This window comes from Myotis daubentonii, chromosome 1 (assembly GCF_963259705.1).
Source record: "Myotis daubentonii chromosome 1, mMyoDau2.1, whole genome shotgun sequence".
Lineage (NCBI taxonomy): Eukaryota > Metazoa > Chordata > Mammalia > Chiroptera > Vespertilionidae > Myotis > Myotis daubentonii.
Genome location: NC_081840.1, coordinates 58,385,458 through 58,410,011, shown reverse-complemented (window position 1 = coordinate 58,410,011; position 24,554 = coordinate 58,385,458). Strand labels below are relative to the sequence as shown.

The 24,554-nt window shown below is 47.5% G+C and overlaps 2 protein-coding genes and 1 pseudogene across 2 annotated transcripts in view; 1 reads left to right on the top strand and 2 right to left on the bottom strand.

The window, feature by feature from the left end:
* The window catches only part of USP50 (ubiquitin specific peptidase 50), a 33,937-nt gene extending 31,903 nt beyond the window's left edge, over positions 1–2,034 (bottom strand). The window contains exon 1 of the mRNA XM_059683490.1: positions 1,982–2,034. Coding sequence (XP_059539473.1) covers positions 1,982–2,034 — 53 coding nt within the window. The remainder of the gene's footprint in view (positions 1–1,981) is intronic.
* Positions 2,035–4,131: 2,097 nt separating this feature from the next.
* On the bottom strand, positions 4,132–5,059 carry LOC132227853 (MOB kinase activator 2-like; annotated as a pseudogene).
* Positions 5,060–14,949: 9,890 nt separating this feature from the next.
* On the top strand, positions 14,950–16,511 carry LOC132219143 (beclin-2-like). The gene has a single exon (XM_059671387.1). It carries the CDS (start codon positions 14,950–14,952, stop codon positions 16,252–16,254), a length of 1,305 nt encoding a protein of 434 aa, XP_059527370.1. The 3' UTR covers positions 16,255–16,511.
* Positions 16,512–24,554: the final 8,043 nt, after the last annotated feature.

Below are 24,554 nucleotides of genomic sequence, written 5' to 3'. Positions count from 1 at the left end.
TCTTCTTAAGGCTTCCATCAAGCACATCCCTCACAAGGACAGAAGTATTCGAGCTTGGAGTCTAAAACTGCATTACTTAGGCCAGAACTCTTTGAACGGTGCCTGCGGCCAAATAAGCGGAGATAAAGCTTGCTCCTCAGACCGAAGGGGCCAGAACAGAGTGACCTTTCAGAGCCCTAGAATTGCTTGGCTAAAAACGCAGACTCTCCCTCTAAATAGCAAAGCACGTCCCTTCTTGTTGGGCAAGACATTTAATTATTAGTAGTAGTAATAATAGTAGATAGTAGTTAATAATAGCAATAGCCATCATGAATTAAGCCTGGCGCTATATTAAGTACTTAACATGTATTTTCCCATTTAATTCTAGAAACAGTTCTATGGAGTGTGCATAATTATTTTTAAATCCTGTGTTCTAGATGAGGTACTATGTTTCAGTGGTTTAGTCATTGGCCTATGGCAATATATTAAGGGGTGTGCAGTGATATGTAGAGAGAAGGAATGTTTATCTACCTGCCTACCTACCTACCTACCATCTGTCAAGAGTTATCTGGAGTTATATATTATACTAGAGGCTCAGTGCACAAATTTGTGCATGGGTGGGATCTGGCTGGCCCACCCTGATTGGGGCCCATGGGGCCAGGCTGGTCAGAGGGAGGGGCTGTGGCCAGCCCCCAAAGGGGGAAACCTGATTGGAGGCGGGGGGTGGGGGTTGGAGGGGAGGGGCCACAGGCGGTTGGCCAGCCACCCCGCCCCTGGTCAAACTCCTGGTGGAGGGGACAATTTGCATATTAGCCTTTTATTATATAGGATATTAATAGTTGGGTGTGTGTACACACATACATATATACATATTGAGAGCATATTATGTACATATACTAAAAGCACATATATACATATGTGCATATTATATATGTATATATAGACATAGACAAACACACACATGGGAAAGAGAGGACAAGTATGGACCTTGTGTGAAAAACAGCTTGGTTTACATCCCGACCTGCCGCTTACCAGTTACAGCAGCGGTTCTCAACCTGTGGGTCGCGACCCCTTTGGGGGTTGAATGACCCTTTCACAGGGGTCGCCTAAGACCATCAGAAAACACATATATAATTACATATTGTTTTTGTGATTAATCACTATGCTTTAATTATGTTCAATTTGTAACAATGTAAATACATCCTGCCTATCAGATATTTACATGACGATTCATAACAGTAGCAAAATTACAGTTATGAAGTAGCAACGAAAATAATTTTGTGGTTGGGGGTCACCACAACATGAGGAACTATTGAAGGGTGGCGGCATTAGGAAGGTTGAGAACCACTGCGTTACAGGATCTGGGACTCATGCCGGGTTCTCATCTATGGGACAGGAGCACTGCCCGCCTCAGAGGCTGGTGGCGAGGATTAGATTAAATGATGCAGGCCTGTGGCACAGACCGCACAGCGAACAGGAGGTAGCCTAAGGTCTTTTTAAAGAAGTGACTGATCTAGGACGTCCCCCACAGGAAGCTCCAGAAGGAAAGCGCTCAGGTGAGTCAGCCGGACCTGCGCGGGGCGGGGACTCGCTGGGCTCCTGGGGAGTCCTCCTCCCTCCACCGTTTCCTTGTGTAAGTTGGCTATTGGCCAGGCAGCCCGGCATCTTTGTCCTTTATGAGTTGTCTTTCCATCTACGGTGTTAAGTGGGGTCTCCATTGATGGCCACCTCCCCCCGGCACCACCCTGCGTGTCCGAAAGGGCTCACTGTTACATGGAGGGTCGTTTCACTTCTATTTACCGATGTCACGGGAGGTCTGGGCTGTCGCCCTTCAGGAATATCTACTGCCTACATGTCAAATAGCATCTTCCCTTCCTTCCCGGGGACCTCCAGTGGGTAAGGTCTGGGGGAACCCTCCCAAAGGCGGCAGGTTCCCCGACTGCGTTAGCGTGGGCTCCCGCCCCCGCCCCAAGTGAGAAAGCCGCGGGGGACAGAGGCTCACAGGACGTAGTAGATGCCGAAGTCATCGCCGGGGGGAGGCCGCTGCGAAGTCATGTTAGTGAAACCACGCTGGACTTTTCACTGCTATTCGGGAGCCACTTCTAGTCCTTTGAACTTCATTTCTCCGAGCCTGTTATCTTGGCTCTTTTTGTTTGTAATAAACTATATGTCCCTCCCCCCACCTTTCAGTAGCTGCAAACTGGTGTTTATCTGCACGTCAGCTACATTCCAACCTGGATTTTCTATGCATCATAATCCTTTCCATTCACCTTCGATATTCTAACATGTTGCCATGAGATACTGTTACTTGGTTGCTTAAAAACTTTGTAGCCGATTCCGTTTCAAAGAATGAACTAAATATATAACATCCATTCCTCCATCACTCAGGTTCTCTTGTATAGGTTTATTGAGCAAGCGTGCACGTACACACACACGCACACACACGCACACACACACCGGGAATCAGTGGACACCATGGAGACGCCCGCATCCTCCCTCCAGTGACTCACATTCCAGGACTGGGAGTGGGGGGACCGTTTCTTACCCTGGGGAGGGAGGCAGTTGGACTTTCCCGCTTCCAAAAATGCGTAGCACTGAGGTGGACTGGATCATTAATTACAGTGCAAAGGGGGTGCACGCACATGCGTGTGCACACCACACACATACATAATCCCACTAGTGCCCAAAAGGGCAAACATAAAGGGTTTACTATAAAATAATTTATGAGCTAAGCACACAATGATCTCCTGAGCCTCATGTTCTACAGAGAGACCTGTGCTTAAGAAAGCTCTTCAGTCCGCTGGGGTGGCTGAGGCTGAGCGTCCACCCATGGCGCAGGAGGTCACGGTCGGATCCCTCATAAGGGCACATGCGCTGGGTTGGGGGCTGGATCCCCAGTAGGGGGTGTGCAATCAATGATTCTCTCTCATCACTGATATTTCTATCTCTCTCCCTCTACCTTCCTCTTTCTGAAATCAATAAAAATATATTTATTTTTTGCCGAAACCGGTTTGGCTCAGTGGATAGAGCGTCGGCCTGCGGACTGAAAGGTCCCAGGTTCGATTCCGGTCAAAGGCATGTACCTGGGTTGCGGGCATATCCCCAGTGGGAGATGTGCAGGAGGCGGCTGATCGATGTTTCTCTCTCATCGATGTTTCTAACTCTCTATCTCTCTCCCTTCCTCTCTGTAAAAAATCAATAAAATATATTTAAAATATATATATATATATATTTATTTTTAAAACAAGAAAGTTCTTCAGTAAAGAGGGATTCCACCCTCCTCTCCTCCCCCATCCAGTGCTCTCTCTAGAGGAAAAGGGGTCAGAGAATATACGCAGCCTTGGAGAATGAAAGCAACCTGGCCAGGAAGTGGTTTTGTTAGCATGGGGAGCCCCCAGAGCCCCATCACTGGTCCCACCCTGTTCTTCCTTTGTGCTAACTCAGAATCGGTAGGGCAGCGATTTCCCACCTTTTCATCTCATGGCGCAAATAAACTAAATTACTAAAATTCGGCAGCACACCAAAAATATATTTTTGCCCACCTGACAAAATAGGTATCATTTTTTTTTTTTAACCTGAGAGAATTCTTTTTATTCAAGCAAACAGAGAGGAGCAGAGCGTGCAAGGCTCTGCCTTCTGCCCACAGCTGCTCCGCACAGGCTGCCGCCCCGATGCCTCGGTCCCAAGGCCGGCTAGTCCAGGGGTCCCTCTTGGGCGGCAGGGGCAGGAGGAACGGGGACATGAGCTGGGGGGGGGCCCTACCAAGCATCACTGGCCTCCCTCTCGCCCCCATGCTGAACTGCCAACAGCCAAGATCCAGTCGAGGGGAGACAGGAGGAATGTAAGATAACCCGCCCTGAAACAACACAGCCAAGAGGAACCCTGGTCTGCAGCCCCAGGCCTGGGAGGAGCCCCATCCCACTGGCGACTTCTCAGAGGGCAGAGCCGGGGAGGTGGGGCCGGCCGCAGAGAAGGAAGCCCGGAGGAGACAGAGCAGCGTCCCCTCGGCGTGCTGAGCGAAGGAAGGAGTCCCAGGTGCTTCTCCACAAGCGGCACTTGTCCATCCAACAGGAAAGTGGCGCGGGAAGCAGGCAGACGCCAGCACACATGCCACGGTCTCTGCACACGTGCACGGCTGTCTGGCCATGCAGCTCACCTCTCCTTCACATGGTTCTGTGCCCCTGCACCCCCACCGCTGGCCCGGTCCGTGCCGCCCCCACCGCTGGCCCCCGCCGCTGCCCAGCACCTCCGTGAGGTCGTCCATGACGGCGGTCTTTTGGGATCCAGGAGAGTGGACTCCCTGGGGAAGAGGATGAAGTGGATGTAGAGGGCGTTCAAGTGTCCATGCAGCCCGAGCGCCAGGGTCTCCTAGAAGTGGGACGAGTAGAAGCGGGCCAGCACGTGGACCAGGTACCTGCAGATCTTCTTCACCGGGGACTCGAAGGAGCTGGGGAGCGCGTCCTCGTCCGTCACCAGCTTCTGCACAGAGCTCGTGACCAAGTCGACGTCCCGGGGGGCAGTGCACTTGACCTTCGTCCCTCGCTCGTCACACCGGTAGATCCGTGCATTGCACACAGCCATGGTCTGGCACGCCTCCCCCGTGCGGAGCTCCCAGATCGTGCTGTACTGCGGGTTGACGTGGCGAAGAACGTGGTGGTGTTGCGGGCCAGCCACTCGTTGAGGTCGATCTCCCGGGGCGGCACCACCAGCTCCCCGAACTCGCAGTCGGTGATCCTGGGCTTGGCATTCTCTGGCTCCAGGTACACCTTCTTCTCCGGCCGCAGGCTTCTTCCCGTTGGGCTTTGCTTTGGACGCCTCCGCGCTTTGCTACTTAGGAGCAGTGCCACCTAGTGACTCACAAACATGCCTGAGCACTAGCCTGGAGAGGCCATTACAGGAGCGGCCACAGCCAGCCTGGCACCATCGTGGTCATCGCAGAGGCCTGCACGCTTCCTGTCCACGAGACCCGTCCAATGTCACAGCCCCCGCTCACCGGTTGTCGGTGTGGCCCATCTGTGCTGCGCAGGTGTGAGTGAGGCCTGCTGGGCCCACTGGAGGTGCTGTGGGGATGCCCCCGCATCGGCTAAGAAAGGACTCTGGCTCTAGGGACACACAGAGCACTGGTGGGCTGGCCCCAGCTGAGGGGACACACCGAGTGCCAAGCACCAGCCTGCCCCACAGCCCACGGGACGCGGCCCTAGGCACCTGGCTGGCATGGTCCCGCCCTCTGAGGAGCAGAAAATAGGTATTATTTTGATTCATTCACACCAGATGGCTATTGTTGTGTTGGCTGTTGTCATTTTTTAGCTTGACAGTCAGAGGGAAGAGGTCAGTGCCGCTGACCAGTCAGGTATTGCATGTTTTACAAATTCTTGTGGCACACCAGTGTGCCTGCCACAGCATGCGGGTTGAAAATTGCTGATATAGGGAGGAGGTAAGAAACAGCCTTCAGTCCGGAGAACCAAGATGGCGGCATAGGTTAACGCCGGAGTTTGCTGCTTTGAACAACTACTTCAAAAGTGAAACCAAAAAACGGAAGGGACATCACCCAGAACCACAGGAACGCTGGCTGAGTGGAAGTCCTACAACTAGGAGGAAAGAGAAACGCATACGGACACTCAGAGGAGGCGCAGTGCTGAAGTCAAATTCTGAGGTGCGGAGTGCGCGGAGCGGGCTGGCGGCGGAGGGCGCGGTTGGCGTTTTCAATCGGGAGGGAGTCGCAGACTCTGAGCACCGGATCCGGGCGAGTCTTTAGGGACCCAGACTCAAACGGGAGAAGCGGGACTGTCTGGCTTTGGTCAGAGCGAGTGCAGCTTTCTCTCCGAGCTTTGCAGCGGGTGCTGGGACTCATAGAGGCAGAGCCCCTGGGACAGGACTGAGAGCTGCCATAACTGCTCTCTCCGGCCCACCCTGTTGATCCTGTGCGACCCAACCTACCCAAGCCCTGCACAGAGGCATTTGCCGGATAGCCTCAGGCAAAGGCTAGATTAGCACCTCCCTAGAGGACAGAAGTTCTCTCACTGCTGACACAGCTGATTCTCATAGCCACTTGGCCTGGAGGTCAAACCCTCCCTGGAATTAGCTACAACAATCAAGATTTAACTATAAGACTGCGAACAAAGACCACTAGGGGGTGCACCAAGGAAGCATAACAAAATGCGGAGACAAAGAAACAGGACAAAATTGTCAAAGGAAGATATAGAGTTCAGAACCACACTTTTAAGGTCTCTCAAGAACTGTTTAGAAGCTGCCGATAAACTTAATGAGATCTACATGAAAACTAATAAGACCCTCGATCTTATATTGGGGAACCAACTAGAAATTAAGCATACACAGACTGAAATAACGAATATTATACAGACGCCCGACAGCAGACCAGAGGAGCGCAAGAATCAAGTCAATGATTTGAAATGCGAGGAAGCAAAAAACATCCAACCGGAAAAGCAAAATGAAAAAAGAATCCAAAAATGCGAGGATAGTGTAAGGAGCCTCTGGGACAGCTTCAAGCATACCAACATCAGAATTATAGGGGTGCCAGAAGATGAGAGAGAGCAAGATATTGAAAACCTATTTGAAGAAATAATGACAGAAAACTTCCCCCACCTGGTGAAAGAAATGGACTTACAGGTCCAGGAAGCGCGGAGAACCCCAAACAAAAGGAATCCAAAGAGGACCACACCAAGACACATCATAATTAAAATGCCAAGAGCAAAAGATAAAGAGAGAATCTTAAAAACAGCAAGAGAAAGAAACTCAGTTACCTACAAGGGAATACCCATACGACTATCAGCTGATTTCTCAACAGAAACTTTGCAGGCCAGAAGGGAATGGCAAGAAATATTCAAAGTGATGAATACCAAGAACCTACAACCAAGATTACTTTATCCAGCAAAGCTATCATTCAGAATGGAAGGTCAGATAAAGAGCTTCACAGATAAGGAAAAGCTAAAGGAGTTCATCACCACCAAACCAGGATTATATGAAATGCTGAAAGGTATCCTTTAAGAAGAGGAAGAGGAAGAAAAAGGTAAAGATACAAATTATGAACAACAAATATGCATCTATCAACAAGTGAATCTAAGAATCAAGTGAATAAATAATCTGATGAACAGAATGAACTGTTGATCATAATAGAATCAGGGACATAGAAAGGGAATGGACTGACTATTCTTGGGGGGGAAAGGGGTGTGGGAGATGTGGGAAGAGACTGGACAAAAATCGTGCACCTATGGATGAGGACAGTGGGTGGGGAGTGAGGGCGGAGGGTGGGGCGGGAACTGGGAGGAGGGGAGTTATGGGGGAAAAAAAAAAGGAACAAATGTAATAATCTGAACAATAAAGATTTAATTAAAAAAAAAACTCTAAAAAAAAAGAAAAAGAAAAAAAAAGAAACAGCCTTCAGGGCCAACCCAATTTGTCTCCTACCAACTCTTCATCAAGTAAAATGAAGGAGGTAGTAAAAACACCTCTTCAAAAATATCAATGTCAGGAACGATAACGAAGGCTAAAAACGACACCAGATTAAATAAAACAAGACAAATATTATACCCAATCCTGGATGGGATGCTGGATCAGGAAAGTAAAATTGCTGTAAGAGGACATTTTGGGTACAACTGATAAAATCTGCGTGTGGGTTATAAATGGATAGTTTGTGCCAACATTGAATCTTATAAAAGTGTACTGTTTGTGAAAGAGAATATCCTTATTCTCAAGAAATACGTCCTGACGGATTTAGGGTCATGACATGTGCAACCTGCTCTCAAATGGCTCAGGACATGCACTGACACAGACACGTGTGGGGAGACGGGGGGAGTGATTAGCAAGTCTGCAGCAAATGCAGCCAACGTCAGCATGGGATGCCCGGGGGAAGGCATCCTGGAGTTCTTCCTGCTATTCTGCAAGGTTGAAATTATCTCAAACTAAAAAGTTTGTTTTTTTAAAAAAACATATTTTATTGATTTTTCACAGAGAGGGAGGGAGAGGGACAGAGAGCCAGAGACATCAATGAGAGAGAAACATCGACCAGCTGCCTCCTGCACACCTCCTACTGGGGATGTGCCCGCAACCAAGGTACATGCCCTTGACCGGAATCGAACCTGGGACCCTTGAGTCCGCAGGCTGACGCTCCATCCACTGAGCCAAACCGGTTTGGCTAAAAAGTTTTTTTAAAAAATGAATGAAGCTGCCGAAACCGGTTTGGCTCAGTGGATAGAGCGTCGGCCTGCGGACTGAAAGGTCCCAGGTTCGATTCCGGTCAGGGGCATGTACCTTGGTTGCGGGCACATCCCCAGTGGGGAGTGTGCAGGAGGCAGCTGATCGATGTTTCTCTCTCATCGATGTTTCTAACTCTCTATCCCTCTCCCTTCCTCTCTAAAAAACCAATAAAATATATTTTAAAAAAATGAATGAAGCTGATATACTTGTGAATGTGGATTTATCTCCAACTATATCACTGGTAAGTCCAAAAGGCAAGATGCCGGAGAGTTTGCCTATAGTATGCACCCCACTGACGTCCCAATGGTTTTAAGAACATACAGGTCTGATCAGGCTGCACAAGACATTAGGAATTCTTTCTTTGACACCCGGATAAGGGATCCTGGCAACTAGAGGCACCGACTCTTGCAGCTGTTTGATATTCGGTATTTGTGGTCTATTCCCGGAGCTGTTTCTTTCTTTCTTTCTTTCTTTTTTTAAAATATATTTTATTGATTTTTTACAGAGAGGAAGGGAGAGAGTTAGAAACATCGATAGGAGAGAAACACAATCAGCTGCCTCTCACACACCTTCCACTGGGGATGTGCCCGCAACCAAGGTACATGCTCTTGACCGGAATCGAACCCGGGACCTTTCAGTCCATAGGCCGACGCTCTATCCACTGAGCCAAACCAGTCAGGGCCGGAGCTGTTTCTTGAAGTCACGTCGGAGGTGGTTCTACAGGACTTGAGTCCTGTCATCCTGCTCCCTTTGCCAGAGAAGTTCTCCAAAGCCATTGTTTCTCCTGATCAGTAGACTCTTGTTGAAAGTTCATTTTATGTTTGATACTGGTAAGTAAAAACCTTTCGAACCTTAAGTCTAATTTTTATAGTTTTTAAATTTCTCTTCAAACACACATTTAAGTCGTCTACAGAAATACCAGTCTTGTTTTTTCCTTTCCAATCCCTGCGACTTTTCTTTCCTTTTGAACTAGCTGGCACCTCCAGGAAAATAGAAATGGGGATGGTAGGTATCCCTAACATACTCCTTAACTAAGCAGAAAAGCTTTGAATAATTCACCACTAAGTATGATGTTTGCTAAAGACATAGTTTTTTTGTTGTTGTTGTTTGTTTGTTTGTTTGTTTTAGAGTTGTAATCATGAATAGATATTGAGTGTGGTCAGGTTTTTCTGACTTTTGAGATAATCATGAGATTTTTTTCTTCTTTATTCTGTTACTAGTGTCCCAGTGCACGGATTCATGCACATTGAAAGGAAATTAATGAGAAGAAATATTTTAATATCACTATTTGTGACTTGCTAATGAAAATAGGATTCCACCGAGTCTCCTATCTACCTACCCCAGGACTTCTGTGAGGATCAAATGAGATGAGGCACGGGAAAACGCTTCACAGACATTTGGTTAATGTTGTAATTTGTAAAATGTTTGCACCTGGCTATAAAGCAGGTTGTGTTCCTGTGAGGAAGAAACTCCAAGGAGGCTAGTCGCTAGGGAGAGGAAGCCGGGAGTTGCTATGTGACATCATTACCTGGCACCCACAGCCACCACTTCCGGGCTGGGCTGGGCTGTGGGCCGCATTTTGTGCCATGGGGTCTTGGCAGCATTGGCTGCAATTTGATGGGATGTCACTCTGGGGTGGTGGTGGGGCCTGTGCCCTTGGGGAAAGCCAAGTATTGGTTGGTTGGCGCCAGGTCCGTGGTGCCGTTTATTTTTAAATGGCCAGTGTGCATCATGGCAGCTACTATGTTGAGTGTCTGCCCCCTGGTGGTCAGTGCACATCATAGCAACTGATTGGATGGACACACACTTAGCCTTTTATATATATAGACTAGAGCAGCCGTGGGCAAACTACGGCCCGCGGGCCGGATCCGGCCCGTTTGAAATGAATAAAACTAAAAAAAAAAAAGACCGTACCCTTTTATGTAATGATGTTTACTTTGAATTTATATTAGTTCACACAAACACTCCATCCATGCTTTTGTTCCGGCCCTCCGGTCCAGTTTAAGAACCCATTGTGGCCCGCGAGTCAAAAAGTTTGCCCACCCCTGGACTAGAGGCCCAGTGCATGAAATTCATGCATGGGTAGGGTCCCCAGGCCTAGCCAACAATAAGGGCCAATCTGTGGGGCGACTGGTTCACACCCGCCTTGGCCTGGTGCCACCCGCTTGCCAGCCCCGCCCCCCCCACTGCCACCGCTGGTTACCTCCCTCTGCCGAGCAACCTACAGGGTGATCGATGGCCCCGGCTCGCACCCGCCTTGGCTGGCCTGGCGCCACCCACCCACCAGCCCTGCCCTTCACCACTGCCAGTTGGGGCCTGTCAGCTGGGGGCAGCTCCTGCATTGAGTGTCTGCCCCCTGGTGGTGAGTGCATGTCATAGCAACCAGTCATATTGCTGTTTGGTTGATTTGCATATTAGCCTTTTATTATATAGAACTAGAGGCCCGGTGCACAAAAATTTGTGCACTCGGGGGGGGGGGTCCCTCAGCCCGGCCTGTGCCCTCTCGCAGTCTGGGACCCCTCGGGAGATAACGACCTGCTGGCTTAGGCCTGCTCCCAGGTGGCAGAGGGCAGGCCCAATCCCTAGGTGTAGCCCCTGGTCAGGCTCAGAGCAGGGCTGATTGGGAGTTAGGGCGCCACCCCTTGTCATGCATAAAGCAGGGCCATCGGGAGGTTGTGATGCCACCCTCAGTCACGCTCAGGGTAGGGCTGATTCGGGGGTTGGGGCACCGTCCCCTGTCACACTCAAGGCAGGGTCGATGGGGAGGTTGCGGCACCACGCCCTGTCACGCACAGAGCAGGGCCCATCAGGGGGTTGGGGCGCCGCCCTCTATCACCCATAGAGCAGGGCCCATCAGGGGGGTTGGGGCTCTGTACCCTGTCACACACAGAGCAGGGCCAATCAGGGGGTTGGGGCGCTGCCCCCTGTCACGCACAGAGCAGGGCCCATCAGGGGGTTGGGGCGCCGCCCTCTATCACCCATAGAGCAGGGCTGATCAGGGGGTTGGGGCGCTGCCACTCTCACACTCAGGGCAGGGCCGATGGGGAGGTTATGGCTCTACCCCGTCACACACAGAGCAGGACCCGTGGGCGGGGGGTTGGGCGCTGCACCCTGTCACACACAGAGCAGGGCTGATCAAGGGGTCGGGGCACCGCAGCCTGTCACACACAGAGCCGCAGGGCGATCAGGGGGCTGGGGAGCTCCCCCCTATCAGGCACATAGCAGGGCTGATCAGGGGGTTGGGGCGCCTTCCCCTGTCACTAACAGAGCAGGGTGGATAGGGAGGTTGTGGCCCCACCCCCTGTCACACACAGAGCCGCAGGGCGATCAGGGGGTTTGGGCGCTGCCCCCTGTCACGCTGATCCCGGTGCCGAGAGGCCTCGCGGCTCCGCTGATCCCGGTGCTGGGAGGCATATTACCCTTTTACTATATAGGATAGAGGCCTGGTGCACGGGTGGGGGCTGGCTGGTTTGCCCTGAAGGGTGTCCTGGATCAGGGTGGGGGTCCCCACTGGGGTGCCTGGCCAGCCTGGGTGAGGGGATGATGGCTGTTTGCAGCTGGTCACACACCCTTCAGGGTGGGGGTCCCCACTGGGGTGCCTGGCCAGTCTGGGTGAGGGGCTGAGGGCTGTTTTCAGGCTGTGGGTGACTGAAGCTCCCAACCGCTCCTTTTTTTCTTCTTTTTTTTTTTATTCTGGGCCAGCTTTAGCTTTGAGGCTTGGCTCCAGCTCTTAGGCCTCTGCTGCTGAAAGTAGGTTTCTGGCCTTGGCTTACAATGTTGCGATCCTGCTGGCTGAAGCCCTGCGGACTAAAGCAAGACTAAAGCAGGTTTCTGGGGTTTTGTTTAGCTTCTATATTTGTTACATAGTTGCTTAGAGTTGCAGCTTGGAGGCCTGCAGCAGCAGATGGGGAACGTTGGAGTCCTCCGTCACTGAAGCAAGCAAGCCTCATGTTAGTTTCAAGCTGCCTGGCTGCCGGCCGCCATCTTGGCTGGCATTTAATTTGCATATTGCCCTGATTAGCCAATGGGAAGGGTAGCGGTCGTATGCTAATTACCATGTTTCTCTTTTATTAGATAGGATTATATTAGGTGTGCAGCATAGTGGTTAGACATTTATCTTAAAAAGTGATCCTCCAGCCCTAACCGGTTTGGCTCAGTGGATAGAGCATCAGTCTGCGGACTGAAGGGTCCCGGGTTCGGTTCTGGTCAAGGGCATATACCTTGGTTGCAGGCACATCCCCAGTGGGGGTTATGCAGGAGGCGGCTGGTTGATGTTTCTCTATCATTGATGTTTCTAACTCTCTATCCCTCTCCCTTCCTCTCTGTAAAAAATCAATAAAATATATTTAAAAAAAGTGATCCTTCAATAAATATAATAACCATCTGGCAATATACTTATTGACTATATTCCCTATGCTATACTTTACATCCCTATGGTTTTTTTTTATAACTGTCAATTTGTACATTTTAATCCCTTTCCCTTTTCACCCCCCCCCCCCCACCACCAAACTCCTTTCTCATCTGGCAACCATCAAGTTCCTCTCTGTATCAGAGTTTGTTTTTTAGATTCCACATGTTAAGTACAACCATATGGTATTTGTGTTTCTCTGTATGATTATTTCACTTAACATAATACCCTCTGGTCTATGTTGTCACAAATGGCAAGATTTCACTTTTTTATGGCTGAGTAATATTCCATTTGCCTATTGAAGGATATTTAGGTTATTGTAAATAATTCTGCAATGAATATAGGAGTGCATATGTCTTTTCAAAGGAGTATTTTGGAATTCTTCAGGTAAATACTCAGAAGTGGAATTGCTGGTCATGTTAGTTCTATTTTTAATGTTCTGAGGAATCTTCATACTCTTTTCTAGTGGCTGCACTAATTTACATTCCCAACAGTGCATAAGGGTTCCCTTGTCTCCACACTTTTGCCAATGCTTGTTTTTGTTGATTTATTTATGATAGCCATTCTGACAGGTGAAGTAATATCTCCTTAAACTCCTTTTCTTTTAAAAAAATATATTTTATTGATTTTTTACAGAGAGGAAGGGAGAGGGATAGAGAGTTAGAAACATCAATGAGAGAGAAACATCGATCAGCTGCCTCCTGCACACCTCCTACTGGGGGTGTGCCCACAACCAAGGTACATGCCCTTGACTGGAATCGAATCTGGGGCCCTTCAGTCCGCAGGCTGATGCTCAATCCACTGAGCCAAACCGGTTAGCGCTAAACTTTTCTTAACAATATTACTTTGATAGGTGAGAATCCTTAAGTCAATCTGATTTTTTTCCTTTGTAAACTTTTTTCTTCTTTATTTGCAGTCACCAAAAAATGCCATAAAGTAGGACCTTTTCTTTCTTTCTTTCTTTCTTTCTTTCTTTCTTTCTTTCTTTCTTTCTTTCTTTCTTTCTTTTCTTTCTTTCTTTCTTTCTTTCTTTCTTTCTTTCTTTCTTTCTTTCTTTCTTTCTTTCTTTCTTCCTTCCTTCCTTCCTTCCTTCCTTCCTTCCTTCTTTCTTTCTTCTCCCTTCCCTTCCCTTCCCTTCCCTTCCCTTCCCTTCCCTTCCCTTCCCTTCCCTTCCCTCCTTCTTTCTTTCTCTCTCTTTCATTTTGGAACTTTAATAGATATTCTCACTCATTAATCAGAAAATACTGTGCGTGCATCTACTTTGTGCCAGTCACTGTGCCAGGTGTTGAATAGTGATTAAGGCATAGTCTTGGCACCTGGGGGCAGAGCGCTCTCGTGGGTAACAAGTTAACAAGTTTGCCGAGGCGATGGTGGCCTCCTGGACTGCATGCAGCGGAGAAGGACAAGCCCGCCCTCTGCACACCGTCCATGGGGGGGGACGGCCTGATGGAGCCCGGGGGCCAGTGAGTTCTACTCCATCAGAACCCGCCTGAACACGGGGGAGTGGAGGGGAGGGGAGGAAAAAAGAAGAGAGGAAGGGAGGGAGGGAGAAGAGAAGCTGAAAAGATGGGCAGAGGCCTTGGTATCAGGTTAAGATGCTAAGACCTTATCTTAAGGCAGCGGTTCTCAACCTGTGGGTCTCGGCCTCTTTCGCAATCGAATGACCCTTTCACAGGGGACGCCTAAGACCATCCTGCATATCAGATATTTACATTACGATTCATAACAGTAGCAACATTACAGTTATGAAGTAGCAACGAAAATAATTTTATGGTTGGGTCACAACATGAGGAACTGTATTTAAAGGGCCAGAAGGTTGAGAACCACTGTAAGATAAGGGCATTAAACATTTTAAGGAGGGAGGTACCATGATCAGATTTTAGGTTTAGGAAGATTACTCTCATCTCTTCTCGGCCTTTTGGCTAAGATCAAGTGTAGAAAGATTACTCTTAAGATATGCCTTAGCACTAGCTGGTTTGGCTCTGTGGACTGAAGGGTCCAGAGTTCGATTCTGGTCAAGGGCATGCAGGAGGCAGCCGATCAATGATTCTCTCTCATCATGGACGTTTCTATCTCTCCCTCTCCCTTCCTCTCTGAAATCAATAAAGATATATTTTTTAAAAAATATATGCCTTAAAAATGTTAAAGAATGTGAGATGATTGGATTTTCCACTGAGAAAGACTCCCTTATCTAAAACAGCTAAGGGCGGGTAAGGTTTGAGGCGGAGAGAGATGAGATATGCATTTTAAAACTCACTCCCCTATGGGACCTTACAAGGTATAAATGGAGAAGTAACAGGGGAGCCAGAGGAAACGTAGAGCCAACGGTGAAAGTCAAAACCTCCACCATGTCCTCCATCCGCTTCTTGTGCCATTTCTGCCGCGGGCCCCTGAAGCGGACTAGTTCCTCGGAGACCTTGGGCCTTGACCCCAGCCAAGACCCTGCAGCTTCGAAATTCCCCTCAGCCCAGGGGGAGCCAGGAGCAGCTCCGGAGGAAAGCTCTGCCTCCGGGACGGAGACAGGCCTCGAAGAGCTGCAGGAGAGTGCCTCTGGCTGGACCACCCTTAGTGAGGACGAGATTTCCTGGTCCAGGCCCAGCAACTTCACCCTGCTCGGGGAGCTGTGCTCTGTGGGGACTCTCAGTAGCATCCACAGAGCCACGAGCGGTGTCTTTGACATCCTAGCCGGTGAAGAGCTGGACCACCCCGTGTGCGAGGGCTGTACTGACAACCTTCTGGAGCAGCTGGACACCCAGCTCAGGGCCTCAGAATCTGACATTCAGGACTACCAGCGCTGTTTGGAGACCAGGGATGGATCAAGTGAGGACGAGAGGGAGACACTGCAGGAGGAGCTGAAGGCCGTGGAGCTGGAGGAAGCGAGGCTGGTCCAGGAGCTGGAGGAGGTGGAGAAGAACCGAGAACAGGCAGCTGTGGCTCTGGAGGCAGCCGGGGCAGAGACGGAGACGCTGGAGCAGCAGGAAAGGCAGTACTACAGGGACCTCAGTGAGCTGCAACGGCAGCAACTGGAACTGCAGGATGAGCTGGGCAGCCTGGAGGACCGGCTGCTGTACGCCCAGACCCAGCTCACCCGGCTGAAGAGAACCAACGCCTTCAAGGCCGCGTTTGAGATCTGCTGTGATGGCCCCCTGGCCGTCATCAATAGCTTCAGGTTGGGCTGCAACCCCACTGCCCCCTGGAGCTGGAGTGAGATCAACGCAGCCTGGGGGCACACGGCCTTGCTGCTCCTGGCCCTGTCTAACACAGTCGGCCTGCAGTTTCAGAGGTACCGGCTCAGCCCGTGTGGAGACCACTCCTATCTGAAGTCCTTAACAGACGACTCCGTGGAGCTGCCTTTGTTCCACACGTCGTGGCAGAGCGCTCTCGTGGATAACAAGTTTGACGAGGCGATGGTGGCCTTCCTGGACTGCATGCAGCAGTTCAAGGAGGCAGCGGAGAAGGGGGAGCCCGCCCTCTGCATGCCCTACACCATCCACGTGGGGGACGGCCTGATGGGAGACCCGGGAGCCGGTGAGTTCTACTCCATCAGAACCCGCCTGAACACGGAGGAGCGGTGGACAAAGGCACTCAAACTCATGCTTACAAATTTTAAGTGGAGTCTCGCTTGGGTCTCCTTAAGGTATCCTCACAAGTAAGTTTATTTGAACGTTATGCTAAGTGAAATACACCAGTTAGAGAAAGAACAAACGATAAAAACACACTGTAGAACAGGCAGACAGCTCTGATGGGGGAGGGAGGTATGAAAAAGGGAGAGGGGTGGAGGGCTTTAATAGGGGGGTTCTATAATCTGATAGAGCACCTGAATTAATCTGAAAAATAATCATATTTTAAATCTTAGAACACATATACTTATGTGACTAGGGGGCTAAGTTTCTTATATGTGAACAGGGGGTTACATTTTAAGTTTCCTTTTCAAGGCCTGTGTGAAGCGATTAAGGAGGTGAGTCAGCTGTGAATCCAGCAAGCAGAACTGATAAGCAGGGTGAGACGGACCCACCTGGAGTCAAAACATCATCTCATCTACATCATCTCATCACCTGATGACTAAGGACAACAGCGGACCTCCAGGGCTGCCTCACCCCAGCCCCTTCCCTCCATAATCCTGTCCCCTACGCCTTACTGGGAAGACAGGATTTGAATGTTTTTAAGTGCCCTGTCTTCTTGGTTGACTGGCCTTCTCAATAAACACCTTTTGTGATTCAACCCTGCCTTCATTATTGGACACAGCGACAGGCAGCCCGAGCCCAACCAGGGGTTTCCCGCAACAGATTGAGCAAAAAAAGAGAAATCACGGGCACTGACAACAGTGTGGTGATTGCCTGTGGGGAGGTGGGGGTGTAAGAGGGTATGAGGGCATAAATGGTGATGGAAAATAACAAAATAAAATAAAGGGAAAAAAGCTCTGCTGGTGTGGTTCAGTGGTTGAGCACTGACTTATGATCCAGGAGGTCACGGTTTGATTCCCTGTCAGGGCACATGCCCCGGTTGTGGGCTCAATTCCCAGTGTGGGGCATGCAGGAGGCAGTCAATCAATGATTCTCTCTCATCATTGATGTTTCCATTGAGAATGGAAACATCAATGATGAGAGAATTATTGATCAGCTGCCTCCTGCACACCCACCTAGTGGGGATGGAGCCTGCATCCCAGGCATGTGCCCTGATGGGGAATGGAACCGTGACCTCCTGGATCATAGCTCAATGCTGGCCAGGCTCATCATTGATGTTTCTCTCTTTCTCCCTCCCTCTCTGAAATCAATAAACATATATTTTAAAATAAAAAAATAACTTAAAAGTCTTTATATAGCTTACATCCTATCACTTGGATTTATTGTCCTTCCAATTCATTCCACATATTTTCCATTATTTTGACTGTCTTACACATGCACTTGTACATGATTGAGCCCTCGTATGGTAACTTTACTTGAATTCTCTTGATGTTTTAGTTTCACATTTATGCGTATGCCTACTTCTTACACTCCCCCCCACCTGAATTTCACTTAGAAGTGCCTTCAAATGTTGAGATACATATGGAACAGACTTATACAATTTGACACACATTGAACTCAACTACCTATCTCTTAAACTTGTGCTTATGTTAACTATACTAAATTGCAAAGAGAAGTTACATAAATTCCTTTGCAAAGAGAAAAATCACTTAGAATGTTCTCTATGACCTCCTGGTTCATAGCTCTAAGCCTCTTCTAGTAACTAGCTCATTGGAACTTCCAAGAAGGTAGCATGGAGACCCGTGACTTGAGTTTGGCACTGCACCTTCACAACAATATGAAGTACTGTCAGAGCGACTTGCTCAATTAGCTGGTCACTCATGGAATAAGTGGCAGAGCAAGAGAGTCCAACTCTGTCCAGCTCCATTTTGCAGTGTATTTGCAATGACAGAATTGGAAGGCACATGAGGTGTTGTAGAATATAGATAGCATCAGCATTTGCTTTTTATTGCCAGATAACATTCTATTGTGTGGATACACCATATTTCATTTACCCATTAACCTGTTGGACACTTGTTTCCACTTTTTGGCTATTATCGATAATGCTGCTATGGGCATTCATGTACAGGATTTGGTGTAGACATTTAGGGCTGGGCAAAAAGTAGATTTGACAATTGTGAGTACACAAAATAGAGTTTATTATTGTTTACTATTGCATTATTTTATATTACAACTGTAAAACTGCCGGGAGCCGGTCCATCCTTGCTGCTTGACATAGTCGCTGCAGGGAAGAAACATCTGCACAGCATGTTTCAAGGGACCTGGCATATATGGCATACTGTTCTTAATATGTTTGCTCACCTTCTTGGCGCTATGTGTTTTAACCAAGGTCACCTCTCCGAGAAAGGTTGTTTCCCCAGGTAGGGATTTCCCCCTGAAGTTAGGGAGGGAATAAAACCCCTTAACTAAGTGGCAGGCGGGTAGTTAATCACTTTAACTATGAACAATCACGCTTAAGCTACATAATCTTATCCTGGCTACAGAACCTGGATAGAACATGGCAAGAGAACCTGACTAGAACCTGGCGACAGAACCTGGCTGGAGAACCTTGCTATGATGATCACCTGAACACTGCCTATGTGTCATTCCTTCTTCGCCGACTCCGTCCACACCTTTGGGGACCCCTGGACCTGCTGGGGTTGGACCCCAGCATAAAACTACTTTTGCTCACCCCAGTATTTTCCTTCTTTTTTTTTTAGAGGACGAGAGAGCAATAAACATGGATGTGAGGAACACTGAATCCATTGGTTACCTCCCGTATGTGCCCTGACCGGGGACCAAACCCACAATCTGGGTATGTGTCCTGACTGGAAATTGAACCCACGACTTTTTGGTGTATGAGACGATACTCTAACCAAGCCACATTGGTCAGGGCATTACCCCTGCACTTTCAACTCTAGGGCAGCAGTCGCCAACCAGTGGTCCGTGAGGTCCAAAAGGTTGGCGACTGCTGCTCTAGGGTATATAACCAAGGAGAAAAATTGCTGTCCTCTGGTAACTGTCTAATCTTTCAAGGAACTGCCAGACTGTAGTTGGCTACACCACTTAAATTCCCTCCAGCAATGTATGACAGTTCCAATTTCTCCACATCCTTGTCAATACATATATGTTTTGATTCTGGTTATTCGAATGGGTGTGAAGTGGTATTACATTGCAGTTTTGATTTGCATTTCCCTCAGTGCTAATGATGCAGTTTTTCTGTCTTCTTTGGAGAAATGTCTATTCAGATACTTTGCTCAGCTTTAAATTGGGGTTGTCTTTTTATTGATAAGTTGTAAGTTCTTTATACAAGTCTTTCATCAGATATATTACTTGCAAAAATTCTCTCTCATTCTGAGGTGTCTTTTCATTGTTGGTATAATGTGAAGCACAAAATTTAAATACTTTGATGTTCAATTTTTCCCTGGGTTGCTTTTGTTGGTGGTGTCATATCTAAGAAACCACCAAGATTTACCCCCATATTTTTCTAAAAGTTTTGGCTCTTACACTCAAATTTTTTATCCACTTTGAGTTACTTTTTGTATATGGTATGAAGCGGGCATTCAACTTCACTTTTTGCATGTGGATATGTAAAGAGCACAATTTTTTAAAAAGATTACTTTTTTCCCATTGAGTTGTTTTGGCACCTTTGTCAAAAGTCAATTAACCATAAATTTCTGGACTCTTTAATTCTATCTTATTGATCTATATCAGCAGTTCTCAACCTGTGGGTTGCAGCCTCTTTGGGGGGTCGAACGACCCTTTCACAGGGGTCACCTAAGACCATCGGAAAACATATATAATTACATATTGTTTTTGCGATTAATCACTATGCTTTAATTATGTTCAATTTGTAACAATGAAATTGGGGGTCATCACAACATGAGGAACTGTATTAAAGGATCGCGGCATTAGGAAGGTTGAGAACCACTGATCTATATGCTTTAACACACTTCATACAGTCACTCTGTATTTTAATAGCCTTTTCAGATAACTGTAGATATTATTTGCAAAAACACCAAAACTGGACAATAATAGTTTTCTAAAGATCAACTGCAGTGTAGAATCTGAAAACCTATAAACTTACCCTACTCTGCTCTCTGCTAGGTTTTTCACTCATGCATCATTTATTTATTTACGTACTTACTTAGTTAATCCTCACCAGCAGATATTTTTCCATTAATTTTTAGAGAGAGTGGGAGCAAGGGACGGAGATAGAATGTGAGAGAAAAAAGAGAGAGAGCGAGAGCGAGCACCAGTGACGAATTAATAAATCTAGGCAACGGCCATCAAAAAGACAAGCAGACCTTTCTTAGTGGGCGTATACACCACCACCAGAGAGCATTCTTGTCAAAATAGAATCTTGAATCTGACTAAGCCTGTACACTTATGGCATAGACAGGAAGCAGAAACATGTACGACGACACCTCAGGGAACTCAGCAAAACTCTGAATGTGGGAAAGTTTTTAACAAATAAGTTGGTTCTTCAAACAATAAATTGGGGGGAAAGATGGGAGGAGAAACCTATATGTTAGAAGAGATTTTAAAGACAAATCAAGCAACTGCAATGTATGAATCTTATCTGGGTCCTGACTCAAGCAAACTGCAAAAAAATTTTGTTTGAGAATGATTACATTATCTGATGACATTTAAAAAACATTATTTTTCAGATGTAAAGATGCTGGTTTTTATGTTTTAGAAACATATACTAAGACACTTATAATGAAAGTAAAGTTCCGTAATGCAGGATTGCATAGAAATTCCAAAGGAAAGAAGGCATGCCCCACAACAAGGAGGATATGCATCGTTAGGCGATTTCATCCTCGTAGGAAGATCACAGAGTGCACTTACACAAACCTTGACGGTACAGCCCACTGCACGCCTAGACGATAGGGCATAGCCTACGGCTCCTAGGTTACAAGCCTGTACAGCAAGTCACTGCACACAACAGCATGAGATTAAATCAAGCACAAGAGAACATGACGCAATCAAGTGATGTGGTAAACACAAGATGTCTGAGGCTGCTGCCAGTCAGTGTAGCATGGCAGTTTAATAGCAAACTTTTTTTTTTAAGCAGAAAGAGTATACTCTAAAATAAATAATAAAGGTGTAGTATGATAAAAGCATAAAGCGGCAAGATAGCTGTTTATCATCATCATCAAATATTATGTATTGTATATCACTGTATGTGCTACACTTTTATACGACTAGCAGTACAGGTTTGTTATACCCGCATCACCGCAAACATGTGAGTAATGCATTTTGCTATTAAAATGGTGATAGGAATTTTCCGCTCCATTTTCATCTATGGGACCACCCTGGTATATGCAGTAGGTCATCAACTGCAATATTGTTATGCAGCACATGACTGCAAAGGAGAGAGCTAAATGCTGGCGGGGGCAGGGCATGAAAAAAAGTACATGTTTGATTGGTGCTATTTACTGTGGGCCAGAGGTGAAATCATGCTCACCAAGGTGAAATCATGAACCCCAGGAAGGTACTCTGCTTTGAGAAATTCCTGTAGTGCCTAAAAGGAAAACCAATTCCTCACAGGATCAGAACCTGAGCTGGGATTTTTCCTAAGAAAAAGCTCACAGATCATCTAATATTGGAAATATTCTGTGGCACCTTTACAACACATTTTTATTGAGCACCTATTTTCTATGCTACAAACTCCAGCAAGGCACTAAACGAAATACTAAAGTAAATAAGACAGCTCTTAGTTTGAGACAGACATCGGTGGTCAAGAGGTTTCACCCCAATAGATCATTACTGAGCACTTTACCAAGTGCTAGTTGTGACTGGTCTGGGACCTGGTTCCTCTTAACAGTTATCCTATATAATAAAGAGGTGATATGCAAATTGATGGTCACACCCTCACACAAAGATGGCCACCCCCATGTGATCACAAGATGGCCGGCAGGGGAGGGCAGTTGGAGGCGACCAGGTTGGCAGGGGAGGGCAGTTGGGGACAATCGGGCTGGTAGGGGAGCAGTTAGGCGTTGATCAGGCTGGCAGGGGAGTGGTTAGGGGGTGATCAGGCTGGCAGGCAGAAGCGGTTAGGGGCAATCAGGCAGGCGAGCAGTTGGGAGCCAGCAGTCCTGGATTGTGAGAGGAATGTCCCCTGAGGGGTCCCAGATTGGAGAGGGTGCAGGCTGGGCTGAGGGACACCCCCGCCTCCCAGTGCACGAATTTCATGCACCGGGCCTCTAGTCTATAATAATAAAAGCACAATATGCTAATTGGACTGGACAACTGAACGACCTTCCACACGACCTTCAGGCCTCTAGGGGTAAATAAGGAAGATCACAAAAATCCCCGTCCACAGATGCATCCTTTTCTGAAAATAAAGACTTCTCTCTCTTAGAAGTGATGAAAACCTACTTATTGGGTACTCTTGCCTTGATTGTCGACTTAAACACACAGACTATACCATTGTGATCTACCTTCCTCAAGAAAGTTTGATATTGTGGAAAAACGTTCTAAAAGTAACTTTTTTTAATGGTATGCTTTATCACAAACCATGTGCTCTGCAAGCCATGTGATGCTGAAGTAGTGAACTATCCTAAGGGTCCTTCCCTCTGCAAAGTGTAAAATCTAGTGTGGTAAGACATCAGACAGTACTCTTGAAAGCAACACAGTGCAACAGAAAGGTGGAAAGGAGGTACCTCATAAAAATAATCAACATAAAGTTGGGAGAACCAAGATGGCGGCATAGGTTAACGCCGGAGTTTGCTGCTTTGAACAACTACTTCAAAAGTGAAACTAAAACACAGAACGGACATCGCCCAGAACCACAGGAACGCTGGCTGAGTGGAAGTCCTACAACTAGGAGGAAAGAGAAACGCATACGGACACTCAGAGGAGGCGCAGTGCTGAAGTCAAATTCTGAGGTGCGGAGTGCGCGGAGCGGGCTGGCGGCAGAGGGCGCGGTTGTTGTTTTCAATCGGGAGGGAGTCGCAGACTCTGAGCTCCAGATACAGGCGAGTCTTTAGGGACCCAGGCTCAAACGGGAGAAGCGGAACTGTCTGGCTTCGGTCAGAGCGAGTGCAGCTTTCTCTCCGAGCTTTGCAGCGGGTGCTGGAACTCAGAGAGGCAGAGCCCCTGGGGACAGGACTGAGAGCCGCCATAACTGCTCTCGCCGGCCCACCCTGTTGATCCTGTTCGACCCGCCCTGCCCAAGCCCTGCACAGAGGCATTTGCCGGATAGCCTCAGGCAAAGGCTAGATTAGCACCTCCCTAGAGGACAGAAGTTCTCTCACTGCTGACATAGCTGATTCTCATAGCCACTTGGCCTGGAGGTCAAACCCTCCCTGGAATTAGCTACAACAATCAAGATTTAACTATAAGACTGCGAACAAAGACCACTAGGGGGTGCACCAAAGAAGCATAACAAAATGCGGAGACAAAGAAACAGGACAAAATTGTCAATGGAAGAAATAGAGTTCAGAACCACACTTTTAAGGTCTCTCAAGAACTGTTTAGAAGCTGCCGATAAACTTAATGAGATCTACACGAAAACTAATAAGACCCTCGATCTTATATTGGGGAACCAACTAGAAATTAAGCACACACGGTCTGAAATAACGAATATTAAACAGACGCCCGACAGCAGACCAGAGGAGCGCAAGAATCAAGTCAATGATTTGAATTGCGAGGAAGCAAAAAACATCCAACCGGAAAAGCAAAATGAAAAAAGAATCCAAAAATGCGAGGATAGTGTAAGGAGCCTCTGGGACAGCTTCAAGCGTACCAACATCAGAATTATAGGGGTGCCAGAAGATGAGAGAGAGCAAGATATTGAAAACCTACTTGAAGAAATAATGACAGAAAACTTCCCCCACCTGGTGAAAGAAATGGACTTACAGGTCCAAGAAGCTCGGAGAACCCCAAACAAAAGGAATCCAAAGAGGACCACACCAAGACACATCATAATTAAAATGCCAAGAGCAAAAGATAAAGAGAGAATCTTGAAAACAGCAAGAGAAAGAAACTCAGTTACCTACAAGGGAATACCCATACGACTGTCAGCTGATTTCTCAACAGAAACTTTGCAGGCCAGAAGGGAGTGGCAAGAAATATTCAAAGTGATGAATACCAAGAACCTACAACCAAGATTACTTTATCCAGCAAAGCTATCATTCAGAATGGAAGGTCAGATAAAGAGCTTCACAGATAAGGAAAAGCTAAAGGAGTTCATCACCACCAAACCAGGATTATATGAAATGCTGAAAGGTATCCTTTAAGAAGAGGAAGAGGAAGAAAAAGGTAAAGATACAAATTATGAACAACAAATATGCATCTATCAACAAGTGAATCTAAGAATCAAGTGAATAAATAATCTGATGAACAGAATGAACTGTTGATTATAATAGAATCAGGGTCATAGAAAGGGAATGGACTGACTATTCTTGGGGGGGAAAGGGGTGTGGGAGATGTGGGAAGAGACT

Coding starts and splice junctions, on each gene's coding strand:
- LOC132219143 (XM_059671387.1), top strand. CDS start 14,950: ATGTCCTCCATCCGCTTCTTGTGCCATTTCTGCCGCGGGCCCCTGAAG.